Raw genomic sequence first — 15,883 nt, 5'->3', positions numbered from 1 at the left:
AAGAAAAGCCACCAGTAAACGATGGTCCAGTTTGTCACCCATCCGATTACCAATCACGCGCTACGTCGCTTAACTTCAGTAATATATTGGGAACTTTTGCATCTAACGTGCTATGGCCACTAAGTTCCATGAACTTTTTGTGAGTACCTACGATTTTTCGTATAATGATCCCGTTGTTGATCTTTAATTTGACATTGTTTTCAGAGACCTTATCGAACCTTCCTTACCTCCTTCCCCGTCTCCTTTCACGGGATTTTTCCCTCACCATTTGTTCTGTCCCACGTCGTAAGTAAAATTCCCCTCCTCATTCCTAATCCCCCTTGTCCCTTGAATGTTTTTGTACCAAAATTCTTTTTTTAAACTCCAGAGCTAACCAGACAGTTGTTACTTTCCTCTTTTATCATGCAGGATAACAAGGGTTTAATATGTGTTCGAGACAATATACCTGCCTGCTGCTCAGAGTGGAAACACAAGTAAGTCTAGTTGAGTCAGGTCTCTGTGCAGCATTGGGAAGAACTTTATTATTGGCAACATGGCAACTCAAGTTGCCAATAATAAAGTTTAGATGATTATTAAAAGCCAAAGGAATGTACATCACAGGGTATTTCGAGTATTTTCATATTACTTTCGTTAGTAAAAAAAGACCAAAATTTTAGACAGTTTCCGGTCGAGATTCAGTGCTCTTGTCTAATGGCTTGGTTTGTCTAATGGCTTGTAGGTAATGTAATTAAATTCCCACTACACACGACACGATTTTTTTCCGAACGACAAGTGTGAACGGGCCTTTAACATATCCTCCTCTATTCCGCAGACGCATTCAACACCCAGATGGACATCAAGCTACGTCAATGGGCAGACCAGCAGCTGCCCCTGCAGAGTATTGAGGCAGGCTGGGAGGTCCTCAAGGCGGAATTCGTTAACTTCTTCGAGAAGGAGAAGAATTCGAAAGATCATGACGGGATTTTCGACAACCTGAAGGCTGCGGTGATTGAGGAGGCACTCCGCCGACACTCGTGGGAACATAAGGTAGGCCAGACCCGGGGGTTCAACCCTCATCCGGTGAGGTGCTTTTTTTTCCAAGGCCAGCCACTATCAGGTCCGGCCGCCCTGCGGTGATTGAGGAGGCACTCCGCCGACACTCGTGGGAACATAAGGTAGGCCAGACCCGGGGGTTCAACCCTCATCCGGTGAGGTGCTTTTTTTTCCAAGGCCAGCCACTATCAGGTCCGTCTGTTATACATATCTACCTGATATTGCGTATGCTCATCAGGTATCAGGTAGATCTGACAGTGAGTGGCTGGTCTAATACTTAAGGTCAGGTGGAGTCTCTCAGACCCTAGCCTATAATATTCTTCTGTAAAAACGTGATTTTTCACCCTCTTGATACCACCTTAGTTCTAGGATATTTTCAAATAGGATCAATACCTAAAAAGGTCAAACATAGTTTTTCAAAGCAATTTCATTTAAATTTAAATTTCAACTTCCAAAAAAGTTTTCCTCCTCTTTTTCTTCTTCTCCCTCTCCTTCCTTTCATAAAAATATTCAGCAAGCGCGTTACCACTGGCCTAACCGTGCCCCACTTCTTGTTTCAGGGCAGTGAAATGCTGCGTATTCTACAGCTGAACACTCTGGAAGATCAGTGTGTGAGTGAGAAGCAGCAATGGGACTACGCCGTTAAATTCCTGACATCCAGCGTCAAAGAGAAGCTGGATCAGACCCGCTCCGATCTGCATCAACTAATAGGTAAATAAGTACGGGGGCGCGGTTAGTTCAGTGGTAACGCGCTTGCTTGCCATGCAGAAGGTCCCGGGTTCAAATCCCATCTTCGACCAAAAAGTTGTACTCGTTTTTCGATTGCAAATATTTCAACGGGTTACTTTTCTGGTGTTCTTGTGTTGACCCAGCACCTAAATGGGAAGTATTGTGTCTCTTCTCGCCCATTTGATGAGAGGCATGCTACGACACAGACCACATGCGTCTAATGTAGCAGTTGTTTCATTGCTACGAAATAAAAACGTCGGTGAAACACTCATCTTGAAAAAAAAAGAAAAAAAAATAATAATAAATAAAAAATAAAAATACACAGCTCCCATGGTGTAGTGGTTGTGCTCGCCTTGCACGCGGGAGACCCGGGTTCGATTCCCGGCGGGGTAAAAAAAAATTGTATCATGCAAATGATTGATTCCGTGACTGGCTGTTGCAGGGCCCACTCAGCCTCGCGAGGAAAATGAGTAGCTATGTAATTTAAATGCGCATAGCGACCGGTGCCAGCATCTGATTTGATGCTCAGCCTATCTTAAAAAGGTGCTACTATGCTGTAGATCTAGCGGTCTTTTCCTTGTTTTTTATATTTGTTTTACTCTTGTTTAGTTAGACTGCGGGAACTTTTCAGTCTCATAGTAATAGACTCTTGAGTGGAAGGTAACCACTAGGCGAGGTTAACGCCGGAGGCGTTCTCTACCACCTAACCCTTAGAGCTCCATTCCTATGTATTCAAATTCTCAAATAAATAGGGATAAAATTCTATACCTCGGCTGGAATCGAACCCACATCCTTCTGTTTACCAGGCGAGCGTCTAGACCACTACGCCAGTAGTGTCTGTATAACTGCTAAGGTCTTTAGTGACGGGTTTTTATCCTCCATTCGGCCACAAGCTACCCGCCTACTCAAATTAACCTCACCGGTTCTCGAGATAGAGCGATCAGTGTGTGAACTATGAAATGTGAACTGTGAATGAGTGAATGGATCTTGTTCTTATAATATAAGATATATATATATATTTGACAGGTCCTAGTTTATCAGAGCGCTGGATGTATTGGAAATATTCGACCGAGGAACAAGTCAAACGTAGCTACGTGAAATCCGAACTGGACAAAGTCCTCCAATCAGATACGGTGAGTACTGGGCCTTCAGATCTGGAGGTTAATGGTTCGAGTCCGATGCCTTTAAATTTATCAGGGTGTGTTAATACAAGTCAAACGTAGCTACGTGAAATCCGAACTGGACAAAGTCCTCCAATCAGATACGGTGAGTACTGGGCCTTCAGATCTGGAGGTTGGTGGTTCGAGTCCGATGCCATTAAATTTATCAGGGTGTGTTAAGTGGGGAACAACTTTTATGGTTTAATAGAGGGAATTTTCCTGTCCTGCCTTGGAAGCCAGCAATGAAATTGTTATTGTAGGTAAATATTGGGAAGCCAGAGGTAAAATGAGCTATTAGTCAAATAACCCGACATGTGTTTAATAACAGTGTGTTAATTGGGGAACAACTTTTATGGTTTAATAGAGGGAATTTTCCTGTCCTGCCTTGGAAGCCAGCAATGACATTTTTATTGTAGATAAATATTGGGAAGCCAGAGGTAAAATTAGCTATTAGTCAAATAACCCGACATGTGTTTAATAACAACAACATAGAGAAAATATTAACAAGAGGTCTTATTATTCCGAAATCAAAGAGAGAAGGAAGACAGGATAGGGGAAAGCCAGCCGTTCCGAGAACAAACATACGTTCGGGATAAAATCCGCCCCGGACGGGAATCGAACCCGCGGGCTGGCGCTTACAAGGCAAACGCGCTACGGACCAGCCTAACAAGGCTCACATTTGCAAGTTTTATCTTCTTCTTCTTAGTCTTTTCCTATTTAAAATGTCGGCGTTTCTTGTCAGTCTCTTCCAGGCAGCCCTAGTGTGCACCTCATGCTCTTTTTTTATTAAATCTTGAAATTGACCCATCTATTTTCTTGTTTTTGCAGCATCACAAACCCGTGCTATTCCTAACCTCTTTTCCTATTTAAAATGTCGGCGTTTCTTGTCAGTCTCTTCCAGGCAGCCCTAGTGTGCACCTCATGCTCTTTTTTTTAAATCTTGAAATTGACCCATCTATTTTCTTGTTATTGCAGCATCACAAACCCGTGCTTAGTCCAGACGAGTTGACGACAATTAGGAAAAACTTGCAGCGTTCCAACATCGATTGTGATGCCGACTATATCAAAGACTGTTGGGATCCCGTGTATCGACATCATTTCCTCATTCAAAGTCTAGCCAAAGCCCTCGACTGTAAGAAGGGCTTCTACATGTATAGTCAAATGAGAGAGAGTCAGGTAAGAGAAGGTCCCGGGTTCGAATCCCACCATTGACAACTTTGCACTCGTTTTTCGATTGCAAATATTTCAACTTTCTTTTGTAGGGCTTCTAGGTTCTACATGTTTAACAAATGAGAGAAAGTCAGGTAAGACGATATTCAACTGATCGAGCCACCAGTAAACGATGGTCCAGTTTGTCACCCATCCGATTACCAATCACGCGCTACGTCGCTTAACTTCAGTAATATATTGGGAACGTTTGTATCTAACGTGCTATGGCCACTAACTTCCATGAACTTTTTGTACCTACGATTTTTCGTATAATGATCGCGTTGTTGCTCTTTCATTTGGCATTGTTTTCAGAGACCTTATCGAACCTTCCTTACCTCCTTCCCCGTCTCCTTTCACGGGATTTTTCCCTCACCATTTGTTCTGTCCCACGTCGTAAGTAAAATTCCCCTCCTCATTCCTAATCCCCCTTGTCCCTTGAATGTTTTTGTACCAAAGTTTTTTTTTTCTAAACTCCAGGGCTAACCAGACAGTTGTTACTTTCCTCTTTTATCATGCAGGATAACAAGGGTTTAATATATTACTAGTTACTATGCAATTTTTGTTCCGCGAGGTTGACGTGCTTACAAGTTTCAAAAGTTTCAAAAAATTTAGTTTATTTTTAATAAATGATTACAATATATATGTAACGCTCTCCCAAGTTACGTTGGTAACTTCTTAGAGAGTGGATCTTAAATCTATAATATACATTTAGTGTATTGTCTTAACTTAGTGTATTGTCGATTCATAACCAGGATTTACTCTCTTTTTCTCGAATGGAGACTAGGGAGAGAGAGAAGGAGGACAGGGTCCATCCGTTCCGTGAACGAACCTCTCCTGTTTAAGATAAACTCCGCCTCGAGCGGGATTCGAACCCGTGACCTTTCAAGATGTCTAGGCAGGTAGACCTTGTTTAGACTGCTGAGGTAAGGGGACTTTTCAGTCCTATTCGGGCATGATCAACAAGGTATATAATACTCTATGTTTCTATCAGGGATGGATATTAAACTCAAAATTTTTATATTTCTCTCAGGGATGGAGTCACTCTCTCAAGCCAGGTAACCACGAGGAATTTGAGTTTCGCGGTGTCCGAGTGTTTCTGGAAGATGGTCAGAGAGACAGTGGAGCAACAGGCGGACGCGTTCAAAGCGACGCGGTTCAATTTGGAAACGGAATGGAAGAACAGCTTCCCTCGGTGAGTGTGACCTGGGTTCGATACCCACTATTGACAAAAAAAGTACTCTTTTTTTCGATTGCAAATATTTATACGGGTCCCTCGTGTTGACCCAGCACTTGAGTGGGAAGTATTGTATCTCTTTTACCAGGCGGACTGCGGGATGGTCATGCTTCAACACTGATGAACCCAAAATCTTATCATCCTCAAATTGAAGAGAAAAGGTGGACAGGATAGAAAGGTAGCAGTTCCGAAAACGAATCTTATCTGTTTAGGATAAAGTTCGCCTGAGGCGGGAATCCACCCTGCGACTTGGCATTTACGAAGCAGGCGCGCTACAATCCAAGCTAAGTAAGGTGGCTTTGCAACAGTTTTTTCTTCTATTAGGCGCTCTAACAATGTTTATATGCATGCAACACTGATGAACCCAAAATCTTATCATCCTCAAATTGAAGAGAAAAGGTGGACAGGATAGAAAGGTAGCAGTTCCGAAAACGAATCTCAACTGTTTAGGATAAAGTTCGGCTGAGGCGGGAATCCACCCAGCGACTTGGCATTTACGAAGCAGGCGCGCTACAATCCAAGCTAAGTAGGGTGATTTCGCAGCAATTTTTTCTTCTATTAGGCGCTCTAACAATGTTCATGCATGTTGTTCGCTCCGTCCTAACAGTTCAAATTCAAGGTTTTATTATGTCACTCATTCTGTTTTCCTTAGTATTCGGGAGCTCGATCGAGATGAATTGTTCGAGAAAGCTCGCGGTGAAATCCTCGACGAAATTGTCAACCGTTCAAATTCAAGGTTTTATTATGTCACTCATTCTGTTTTCCTTAGTATTCGGGAGCTCGATCGAGATGAATTGTTCGAGAAAGCTCGTGGTGAAATCCTCGACGAAATTGTCAACCTGAGTCAGGTCTCCGTGCAGCATTGGGAGGAAGTGCTGCTGACTCAACTGTGGAACAAGGTGTCCAACTATGTGTTCGAGACAATATACCTGCCTGCTGCTCAGAGTGGAAACACAAGTAAGTCTAGTTGAGTCAGGTCTCTCTGCAGCATTGGGAAGAACTTTATTATTGGCAACATGGCAACTCAAGTTGCCAATAATAAAGTTTTTTTTTCGAATTTAGATGATTATTAAAAGCCAAAGGATTATAGGTACATCACAGGGTATTTCGAGTATTTTCATATGACTTTCGTTAGTAAAAAAAAGACCAAAAGTTAAGACAATTTCCAGTCGAGATTCAGTGCTCTTGACCACTCGGTTACAGAGGTTTTTTTTTTTTTTCGTTTTTATTTATTATTTTTTCAAGAACTTTAATTAATTTGTTGTCGCACCCTAAAGGCCTGTCGTTCCCTTTTGTCGTGAATTTCATCCGATTTTTTTTCTAATGGCTACAATGTAATTAAATTCCCACTACAAACGACACGATTTTTTTTCCGAACGACAAGTGTGAACGGGCCTTTAATATATCCTCCTCTATTCTGCAGACGCATTCAACACCCAGATGGACATTAAGCTGCGTCAATGGGCAGACCAGCAGCTGCCCCTGCAGAGTATTGAGGCAGGCTGGGAGGTCCTCAAGGCGGAATTCGTCAACTTCTTCGAGAAGGAGAAGAATTCGAAAGATCATGACGGAATTTTCGACAATCTGAAGGCTGCGGTGATTGAGGAGGCACTGCGACGACACTCGTGGGAACATAAGGTAGGCCAGACCCGGGGGTTCAACCCTCATCCGGTGAGGTGCTTTTTTTTCCAAGGCCAGCCACTATCAGGTCCGTCTGTCATATCTACCTGATATTGCGTGTGCTCATCAGGTATCAGGTAGATCTGACAGTGAGTGGCTGGTCTAATACTTAAGGTCAGGTGGAGTCTCCCAGACCCTAGCCTATAATATTCTTCTGTAAAAACGTGATTTTTCACCCTCTTGATACCACCTTAATAATTCTAGGATATTTTCAAATAAGGTCAATACCTAAAAAGTTTAAACATAGTTTTTCAAAGCAATTTCATTTAAATTTCAACTTCAAAAAAGTTTTCCTCCTCTTTTTCTTCTTCTCCCTCTCCTTCCCTTCATAAAAATATTCAGCAAGCGCATTACCACTGGCCTAACCGTGCCCCACTTCTTGTTTCAGGGCAGTGAAATGCTGCGTATTCTACAGCTGAATACTCTGGAAGATCAGTGTGTGAGTGAGAAGCAGCAATGGGACTACGCGGTCAAATTCCTCTGAACACTCTGGAAGATCAGTGTGTGAGTGAGAAGCAGCAATGGGACTACGCCGTTAAATTCCTGACATCAAGCGTCAAAGAGAAGCTGGATCAGACCCGCTCCGATCTGCATCAACTAATAGGTAAATAAGTACGGGGGCGCGGTTAGTTCAGTGGTAACGCGCTTGCTTGCCATGCAGAAGGTCCCGGGTTCAAATCCCATCTTCGACCAAAAATTTGCTGACACAATAATTTGTGCCTAACGCAAAACAGCTCAGTAGCCAAGTTATAAACGTAGGTCTGTAATAGATTCTGGTACTCCAACCTAGTTAGCTTGGTTGGTAGCGCGTCTGCCCTAGGCCGCGGGTTCGATTCCCGCCCAGGTTCTATTGAAATATGTATTTATAATCGAAAAACAAGTAGGTACTTTTTTTTATCATACCCGAGTGAAAATACCATAAACCATAGTAACATCACTGGGTAAGTTTCGGTCCGGGTCATTTCCGAGTTTGAAAAAAAAAAAAAAAAAAAAAAAACCACCGGGTAAGTTTTGGTCCGGGTCATTTCCGAATTTGAAAAAAAAAAAAAAAAAAAAAAAGCATTGCCTTGTGTGAGTTTTATTTTCCCTAAACTCGTAGCCGTGTAAATAGAATGTCGCATTTTCCCCAATGGGCTCGATGCCCATTGGGCAGACCCAGACCTTCTGCATGGCAAACAAGCGCTTTATCGCTGGGCAACGACTGTAAGAAGGGCTTCTACATGTATAGTCAAATGAGAGAGAGTCAGGTAAGAGAAGGTCCCGGGTTCGAATCCCACCATTGACAAAAATTTGCACTCGTTTTTCGATTGCAAATATTTCAACTTTCTTTTGTTGGGCTTCTACGTTCTACTTACATGTTTAACAAATGAGAGAAAGTCAGGTAAGACGATATTCAACTGATCACAGAAGATTATTTGATACTTATTCAGAACCCACGGCAATGAAAAAGAAAGCTCCTTTTTGGGTTTAACCTAACCCTATTTAGTCTAGCTGAATACTAACCATAACCGCGCTCAACGTTGCTTAACTTCAGTGACTATTCATAGTACTTTAAAAAAACATGTTTCGTGTTTGCAGGATTGCTGTGATGTAGTTTTATTCTGGAGGATTCAGCAAATGCTCAAAGTAACGTCCAACGCCCTACGACAACAAATTATGAACCGAGAAGGTACGTTCCAAGAACCAATCAATCAGTAACACTGGCCTGCAAAATGAAACGACCTGAGAGTCAGAGGTCAACGCCAGAGGCGTTCTCTACCACCTAACCCTTAGCGATCTATAATGAAACGACCTGAGAGTCAGAGGTCAACGCCAGAGGCGTTCTCTACCACCTAACCCTTAGAGATCTATTATTATGTGGTCAAATTGTCAAATTAATGAAACGACCTGAGAGTCAGAGGTCAACGCCAGAGGCGTTCTCTACCACCTAACCCTTAGAGATCTATTATTATGTGTAATTTCTTGACCCCGCCGGGAATCGAACCCGGGTCTCCCGCGTGCAAGGCGAGTGCAGTGACCACTACGCCATGGGAGCTGACTTAGCGATCTATTATTATGTGCTCATATTGACAAATCAATCGTCAATTGTGAATTTATTTGTGTTCAAGCAGAGCCATTTCACAACTTTTGTGGTTATCACAGCATTACTAAGTGCCTCCTTTGGAATCAATTTCTTTATTTCAATAAATGCCTCCACTGGTCGCTACTCGATTAGTAGCTCAATTGTCCTCACGAGGCTGAGTGCACCCCGAACTCCAAATACAGAGTCGAAACAACTCCGACCTCGCCGAGGATCATGCAAGTCTTTATTTCAATAAATGCCTCCACTGGTCGCTACTCGATTAAAGTAGCTCAATTGTCCTCACGAGGCTGAGTGCACCCCGAACTTCAGACACAGAGTCGAAACAACTCCGACCTCGCCGAGGATCGTGCAAACCTAGTGTGATACCCACTCGGCCACGGAGGTTGATAATCTTTGAATTTTTTTCCTCAATCTTTCAGCACGAAGGTTAGACAAGGAAATCAAGGAAGTTCTGGAAGATTATAGTCAAGATCAGGAAAAGAAGATGATCCTTCTCACGGGACGACGGGTAACCTTGGCAGAAGAACTGAGTAAGTATACAAACGCTAGGCCTTGGGTTCGACTCCTGCCCGGGTCGAAGTTTATCCTAAATAGATTTTCGGAACGAAGGGCTTTCGCCTATCGTGTCCTTCTCTCTTCGCTTCGGGACGATATGACCTTAGCAGTTACAATTCCCTCTGTCAACCTCTTGTTTTTTCAAAGTTTTGGCCTGGAATAGTGGCCGAACCGTACATTTTTCGAGATCCGGCCCGCGGACACTTTTGATCCTCCATTATTATGTAACCTCTCTGCAAAATTTGAGCGACTTGGGGCTAAAGGTAAAATTCTGAGAACCGCTTATCCCTTTTGAGCTTTTTCCCCAGTATAGCCCAAAATAGCGAAACTTTGGCCCTGATAACGGCCGATCCGTACCTTCTGGAAACAGGGCCCAGGGACATTTTTGATCCACATAATTCTCTTTTTTATTTATTTATTATTATTTTATTATTATTATTTTTTTTGTCATTTTTTGTTTCAGAACGAGTGAAGCAAATTCAAGAGAAGCTAGAAGAATTTATCAAAGCACTGAACACGGAAAAATAGGAGTTAATCAAGCCTTTTCCCACTGTCAGAGGGGCTTTGAAATGAAATATGAAATCTGTGTAGATATCGTAACATTGAACCCGAATTCCATGAAGTGGTACGAACAACGAATTGAAATCTTAAGGTTTCTCCAGACGTAGTCGACTGAGGTTCTGCTTTGGACGTCCACAATATTAATCTACAAAGCGGAATCTCACAATCTCTTTGATTCAGCCATGTTGACTATAAAACGAGTCACATAATAAAATACGGCTTAAAGTTTTGATCTCGTAGTTAAGAATTTCCGGGTTCAAAACTGAAGAATTTCTTCTAAAGGAGAAAGAATGAGCTAATGGCGCGAGTAGAAAAAGAAATCAATTCTCTTATTCAGACAGTCTTCATTTGCAAGTTCCCAAATACTTCATGAACTCTTCTTTTTCTTCGCCTTTTCCCGTGTACAGACGGGGTCGGCGTTTTTCGTCAGCCTCTCAATCAGCCCTAACTAGGTTGATTGCTTTAGGCTAACATTTGGTTTACGAGAAAGGGAAATTCAGGCTGGTCTACTCCCTGTTTAAAGTCCCCCAGCCAGACTAAGCTGGTCTTCTCCCTGTTTAACGTCCCCCAGCGAGACACCAAATATTTCATGAACTATACCTCACTTTTTCTTCCTTCTATTTTTCTTATACCGTTCCCGAGATATTGTTAAATTACACCGAAAACCGCCAAAAAGCAGTAAAATGCCGCCAACCGTTGCACCGATCTTAACCACAAGTTTCGTGTCGCATCCTTGTCATATTTCACAGCTACATACCAAAGCAAGTCTCTAGCTCATACCGTTCCCGAGATATTATTGAATTACACCAAAAACCGCCAAAAAGCGGCCGAAATGCCGCCAAGCGTTGCATCGATCTTAACCAAAAGTTTCGTGTCGCATCCTTGTTACATTTGAAAGTTGCATACCAAATTTCAAGTCTCTAACTCTTGCCATTCTCGAGATATCTTGTTTATAGACAGACAGACAGACAGAATCCCATCAGGATAAAATCCGCCCCGGGCGGGAATCGAACCCGCGGCCTAGCGCTTACGAGGCACATGCACTACCAACTAAGCTAACTAGGCTGGCTTGATTTATTGAAACTAGACAAAAACGTAACGTGTTTTGGCACTAAAAACTGACCATCGAAAATTTGACCCGATTACATTACTTTCCTTCCTATAGGATAAGGAAAGTAAAAACGACTGTGGAATCAAACCTTTGTACAGTTGAACTTTTCTTTGTAAAATGTTTTGCTTTGGTACTCAAACCCCTACGCTTTGTAAATGTTTTGTTTAGTCAATATGTATTTTGTTTTTAAAAAACTAGCATCATTGTACACATTTTACCATTGTTTTTTACTGCTGTTATCTATTTTACCCCCTCCTAGTGTATAGAACCACATAGACATGAGAGATTTTTTTCGGACATAAATGTTGTTCTTTGTAAAATGTTTTGCTTTGGTACTCAAACCCCTACGCTTTGTAAATGTTTTGTTTAGTCAATATGTATTTTGTTTTTAAAAAAACTAGCATCATTGTACACATTTTACCATTGTTTTTTACTGCTGTTATCTATTTTACCCCCTCCTAGTTTATAGAACCACATAGACATGAGAGATTTTTTTCGGACATAAATGTTGAGTGTTCGTGGAATAATATTAGTCATTTAGTCCCTATTTATACTGCTTGAATAGAACTAAAGAGTCCTTTTAACAAAACAGTAGGCTTCTACCATTATTGTATGTTGCGGATAAAATTCCATACCTCGGCTGGCATTGAACCCACGCCTTCCTGATTACCAGGCGAGTGTCTTAAGCACTACACCACCAAGGCAGGAATAGAGCTTTCAACTAGGGTAAAAAAAGACCTGTACAAAAAATAAAAATCTCGCGAAACTATCCGTAAATTTATAACATTTATTTATCTAAGATTATCATTATTTTACCAAGGACATGTACAAAAAGTATACAAAAGATTAATAAATAAAATTCCAAGTAAGAAATTAAAAATAAAATAAAAGTACGAAGGTTTCAACCCTGTTGAGAAAAACAGTCTGCTGACACAATAATTTATAACGCAAAACAGCTCAGTATCTAAGTTATAAACGTAGGTCTGTAATAGATTGTGGTACTCCAACCTAGTTAGCTTGGTTGGTAGCGCGTCTGCCCTAGGCCGCGGGTTCGATTCCCGCCCCGGGTCTATTGAAATATTTACAATCGAAAAACAAGTACCTACTTTTTTTTCATCCTATCCGAGTGAAAATACCATAGTTACGTCATTGGGTAAGTTTTCGGTAAATCCGGGTCATTTTCGAGTAAAAATCAAACCTTTGTTTGCAAAGGGCTTGTTTGCTTTGTGTGAGTTTTTTCTCTCCTAAACTTATAGCCGTGTAAGTGAAATGTTGCATTTTGCCCAATGGGCATCGAACCCAGACCTTCTGCATCGGAAGCAAGCGCTTTACCACTGGACAGACCGTTATTTTTTTATAACTCACTCTTTATGCATCACAAGTCGGAACACAACGCCAGAAAACGTCAATAGTTTTCAAAGGGTTCTCACTCCTTTTAATGAACAAGCACAAGTTCTCACGATGGTTGACTGCGCTTCAGGACGAGTCAATTAAACATGGCTAGAGACCATCACCCCGATGTATGACAGAAAAAATAAAATCCTATGTGGTGATGTTTAGACTGCTGAGGTAAAGGGACTTTTTAGTCTCATTCGAGCAGGATAAACAAGGTATATTCTATTCTATTCTATTCTTTCTTTATTCCTGGAATAGCAGTAGCAGTTGTCATTGGTAGTTTATAGATGGAACCTAGAGGGAGAGAATAGTAAGAGGTATCGGTAATAGTTCAGTACTACTGTAAACAAAAGATCTCCCTTCTATAAGGTGATAAAAGGGAGTATTCTTCCTTCTATGAGGTGATAGAAGGTAGTGTTTTTCTTTTTATGAGATGATACATTATTATTATTATTATTATTTATTTTGTTATCAGTAACCCTGTGCTTTGTATGCTCCTGGTTAACAGGTGTGTAGCCATAACCACAGTACGAGGGTGGAATAGCAGTAGCAGTTGTCATTGGTAGTTTATAGATGGAACCTAGAGGGAGAGAATAGTAAGAGGTATCGGTAATAGTTCAGTACCTACTACTGTAAACAAAAGATCTCCCTTCTATAAGGTGATAAAATGGAGTATTCTTCCTTCTATGAGGTGATAGAAGGTAGTGTTTTTCTTTTTATGAGATGATACATTTTTGTTATTTTGTTATCAGTAACCCTGTGCTTTGTATGCTCCTGGTTAACAGGTGTGTAGCCATAACCACAGTACCAGGACAGAATGGACAAAGTGTACCTCATAAACAAATTGTTAAGATTAAAAAGCTAACTCACATCCAAGTAAAAGCCAATGCACATCAGCAGTCTAAATAGGGGCCATGTTCAGCTTTAAGTAGTTTCTTTCTTTTTACCCAAGTGTAGAAAAAATGTTGTGTTGTTTATCAATACATATTTTTGGTTTTTTGAAGAGGTCACAGTTCTTGTTTATAAAGGCAGGTAATATTGAGGATCTGGGTACCCCACTAATAGGGGAGAATTCTCTAAAACATAGGTACCTATTGGTATCGAACAAATTGTTAAGATTAAAAAGCTAACTCACATCCAAGTAAAAGCCAATGCACATCAGCAGTCTAAATAGGGGCCATGTTCAGCTTTTTTTTCCAGCTTTAGTTTCTTTCTTTTTACCCAAATGTAGAAAAAATGTTGTGTTGTTTATCAATACATATTTTTGGTTTTTTGAAGAGGCCACAGTTATTGTTTATAAAGGCAGGTAGGTAATAATATTGAGGATCTGGGTACCCCACTAATAGGGGAGAATTCTCTAAAACATAGGTACCTAGAAGAGGCAGGCCACAGTTATTGTTTATAAAGGCAGGTAGGTAATAATATTGAGGATCTGGGTACCCCACTAATAGGGGAGAATTCCCTAATACATAGGTACCAACCATTTCTGAAATACTTACTACTATTGATGGGAGCCTGTTGACCAATGTTATTGCTCAGAGGAGCTTGAGAGATGTAAATCTGGGCTTGAGATGTGTGATTCAAATTATTCAACAGGAGAGTATGTTCATTTTTCTCACTTTCAATGCGTTTCCTATTGTCATCATCCAGCAGAACTTTTTTCCCTATGTGGTGATGTTTAGACTGCTGAGGTAAAGGGACTTTTTAGTCTCATTCGAGCAGGATAAACAAGGTATATTCTATTCTATTCTTTCTTTATTCTCTGGGCAAACTGTCCATTTTTTTATAACTCACTCTTTATGCATCACTAGTCATGACACAACGCCTCACAAAATAATAATTGTGTTAAGCATAAATGCTCGTCACAAACGTCGTTCCCCACTTAATACACCACGCTAAATTTCATGACATGACTTGGACTCGAACCGACAACCTCCAGATCCAGAGTACACCGTGCTAACCACTACACCACTGAGGTTGGTTACAAGGCCTCACTGTTTATTATTGCTATTCCCGCTGTTACTATGCGGTATAAACTTGTGTTGCGGGTGATAGGTCACACTGGTGTTACTCATAGGTAACATTCCCGTCACGACACGCGTACCCGGTATGCCTCGCATAGGGTAGCCGGCCGTAATACTGCCACCCTTCGCCTGAGAGGCGGGGGGACCATGCGAGGAGGACACGGGTGGGGGCTGGCCGTGTTGGTTGGGCAGTCGAATCGTGAAGTGTTCGATCCGATACTTGTTGTCGTCATAGGTGGGACGTTGCTGCTGGTGGTGTAGGAAGATGGGGGAGGGTTTGGAGTTATCCTGGGAGCGTGGCGGTTGATACTGGGACGTAGGGACGTGCTGCTGCCCCTGGGGGAAAAGAAACAAATCGGTGTTGATGATTACATTACATTGAAATAGGGGGGGGTCTTTTCTGTGTGATTCAAATTATTCAACAGGAGAGTATGTTCATTTTTCTCACTTTCAATGCGTTTCCTATTGTCATCATCCAGCAGAACTTTTTTTAGCTGTAAAAACAGTTCATGTTTCTCATCAGCAAACTGCTTCAAAATATTGTTTTTATCACTAATCTCCTTCTGAACTTTTTCCAGCTCTTCTTTTGTTTTCAGATATTCTTCCTCGAGAAGTTTGCGCTTTTTAGCCAGTTCTTCTTCTTTCTCTTTTTCTTGAATTTCTTCGTTGCGTCTATTGAGGATGTATGTTTTCAATTTCACCCATTGTTGGTTGTCCCTCTCTGTAAATTAAATAAGTACATGAAAATAATAATTAGTGAAGTGTAAAACTCTCAGAAGAAAGCCTTTACAATGTACCCCACAGGCTAAATCTGCTCAGGCTCATTAAAAAAAAAAAACATTATTTTTGGGGCATTTGGGGAAGGGGCTCTATGGATTAATTGTACTCATGTTCGTAGGGATGTGGCGACCCCATCGACCAGATGTTACATCTGCAGATAGCCTGTCACTGGTGGAAAGTCCCAGGTGGATGATTCCAGTGGCTGTCTTTTCAGTAGACGTTAACTAGTGAATTGGTCCTCCAGGTTAGAGTTGATCGTAGGGTTAACCACCCAATATTGTAAAATGCCCTGCGGGGCAAATTGTTGCGATGCCTCAAGACCCACCTCGG

General features: G+C 41.5%; 2 protein-coding genes and 1 non-coding gene across 3 annotated transcripts; 1 reads left to right on the top strand and 2 right to left on the bottom strand.

The window, feature by feature from the left end:
* The first annotated feature begins 430 nt into the window (after nt 1–430).
* Nucleotides 431–10,548, top strand: LOC103520337 (dynamin-like 120 kDa protein, mitochondrial). The gene is made up of 8 exons (XM_017448481.2): nt 431–473; nt 812–1,026; nt 1,593–1,743; nt 2,788–2,894; nt 3,897–4,097; nt 8,623–8,713; nt 9,547–9,657; nt 10,146–10,548. Exons 2-8 carry the CDS (start codon nt 829–831, stop codon nt 10,208–10,210), a joined length of 924 nt encoding a protein of 307 aa, XP_017303970.1. The 5' UTR covers nt 431–473; nt 812–828; the 3' UTR covers nt 10,211–10,548.
* A 687-nt stretch (nt 10,549–11,235) lies between these two features.
* On the bottom strand, nt 11,236–11,308 carry Trnat-cgu. Its single transcript has one exon. It is a non-coding gene; the product is annotated as a tRNA-Thr (tRNA).
* Nucleotides 11,309–13,067: 1,759 nt separating this feature from the next.
* On the bottom strand, nt 13,068–15,494 carry LOC103520339 (ABC transporter H family member 2; the record flags this gene model as incomplete). The annotated part of the gene is made up of 3 exons (XM_026831494.1): nt 13,068–13,329; nt 14,249–14,333; nt 15,187–15,494. Coding segments are annotated over 3 exons (611 nt in total), but the record flags the coding sequence as incomplete, so codon positions are not given.
* Nucleotides 15,495–15,883: the final 389 nt, after the last annotated feature.

The sequence above is a fragment of the Diaphorina citri genome, unplaced genomic scaffold (genome assembly GCF_000475195.1).
Source record: "Diaphorina citri unplaced genomic scaffold, Diaci psyllid genome assembly version 1.1 scaffold3485, whole genome shotgun sequence".
In the NCBI taxonomy this organism is placed as follows: Eukaryota; Metazoa; Arthropoda; class Insecta; order Hemiptera; family Psyllidae; genus Diaphorina; species Diaphorina citri.
The sequence above is the reverse complement of the archived record's forward strand: the minus strand, read 5'-3'. Positions and strand labels throughout refer to the sequence as shown.

Coding starts and splice junctions, on each gene's coding strand:
- LOC103520337 (XM_017448481.2), top strand. CDS start 829: ATGGACATCAAGCTACGTCAATGGGCAGACCAGCAGCTGCCCCTGCAG. Junction 1,027..1,592: donor GACACTCGTGGGAACATAAG/GTAGGCCAGACC, acceptor TTCTTGTTTCAG/GGCAGTGAAATGCTGCGTAT. Junction 9,658..10,145: donor AACCTTGGCAGAAGAACTGA/GTAAGTATACAA, acceptor TTTTTGTTTCAG/AACGAGTGAAGCAAATTCAA.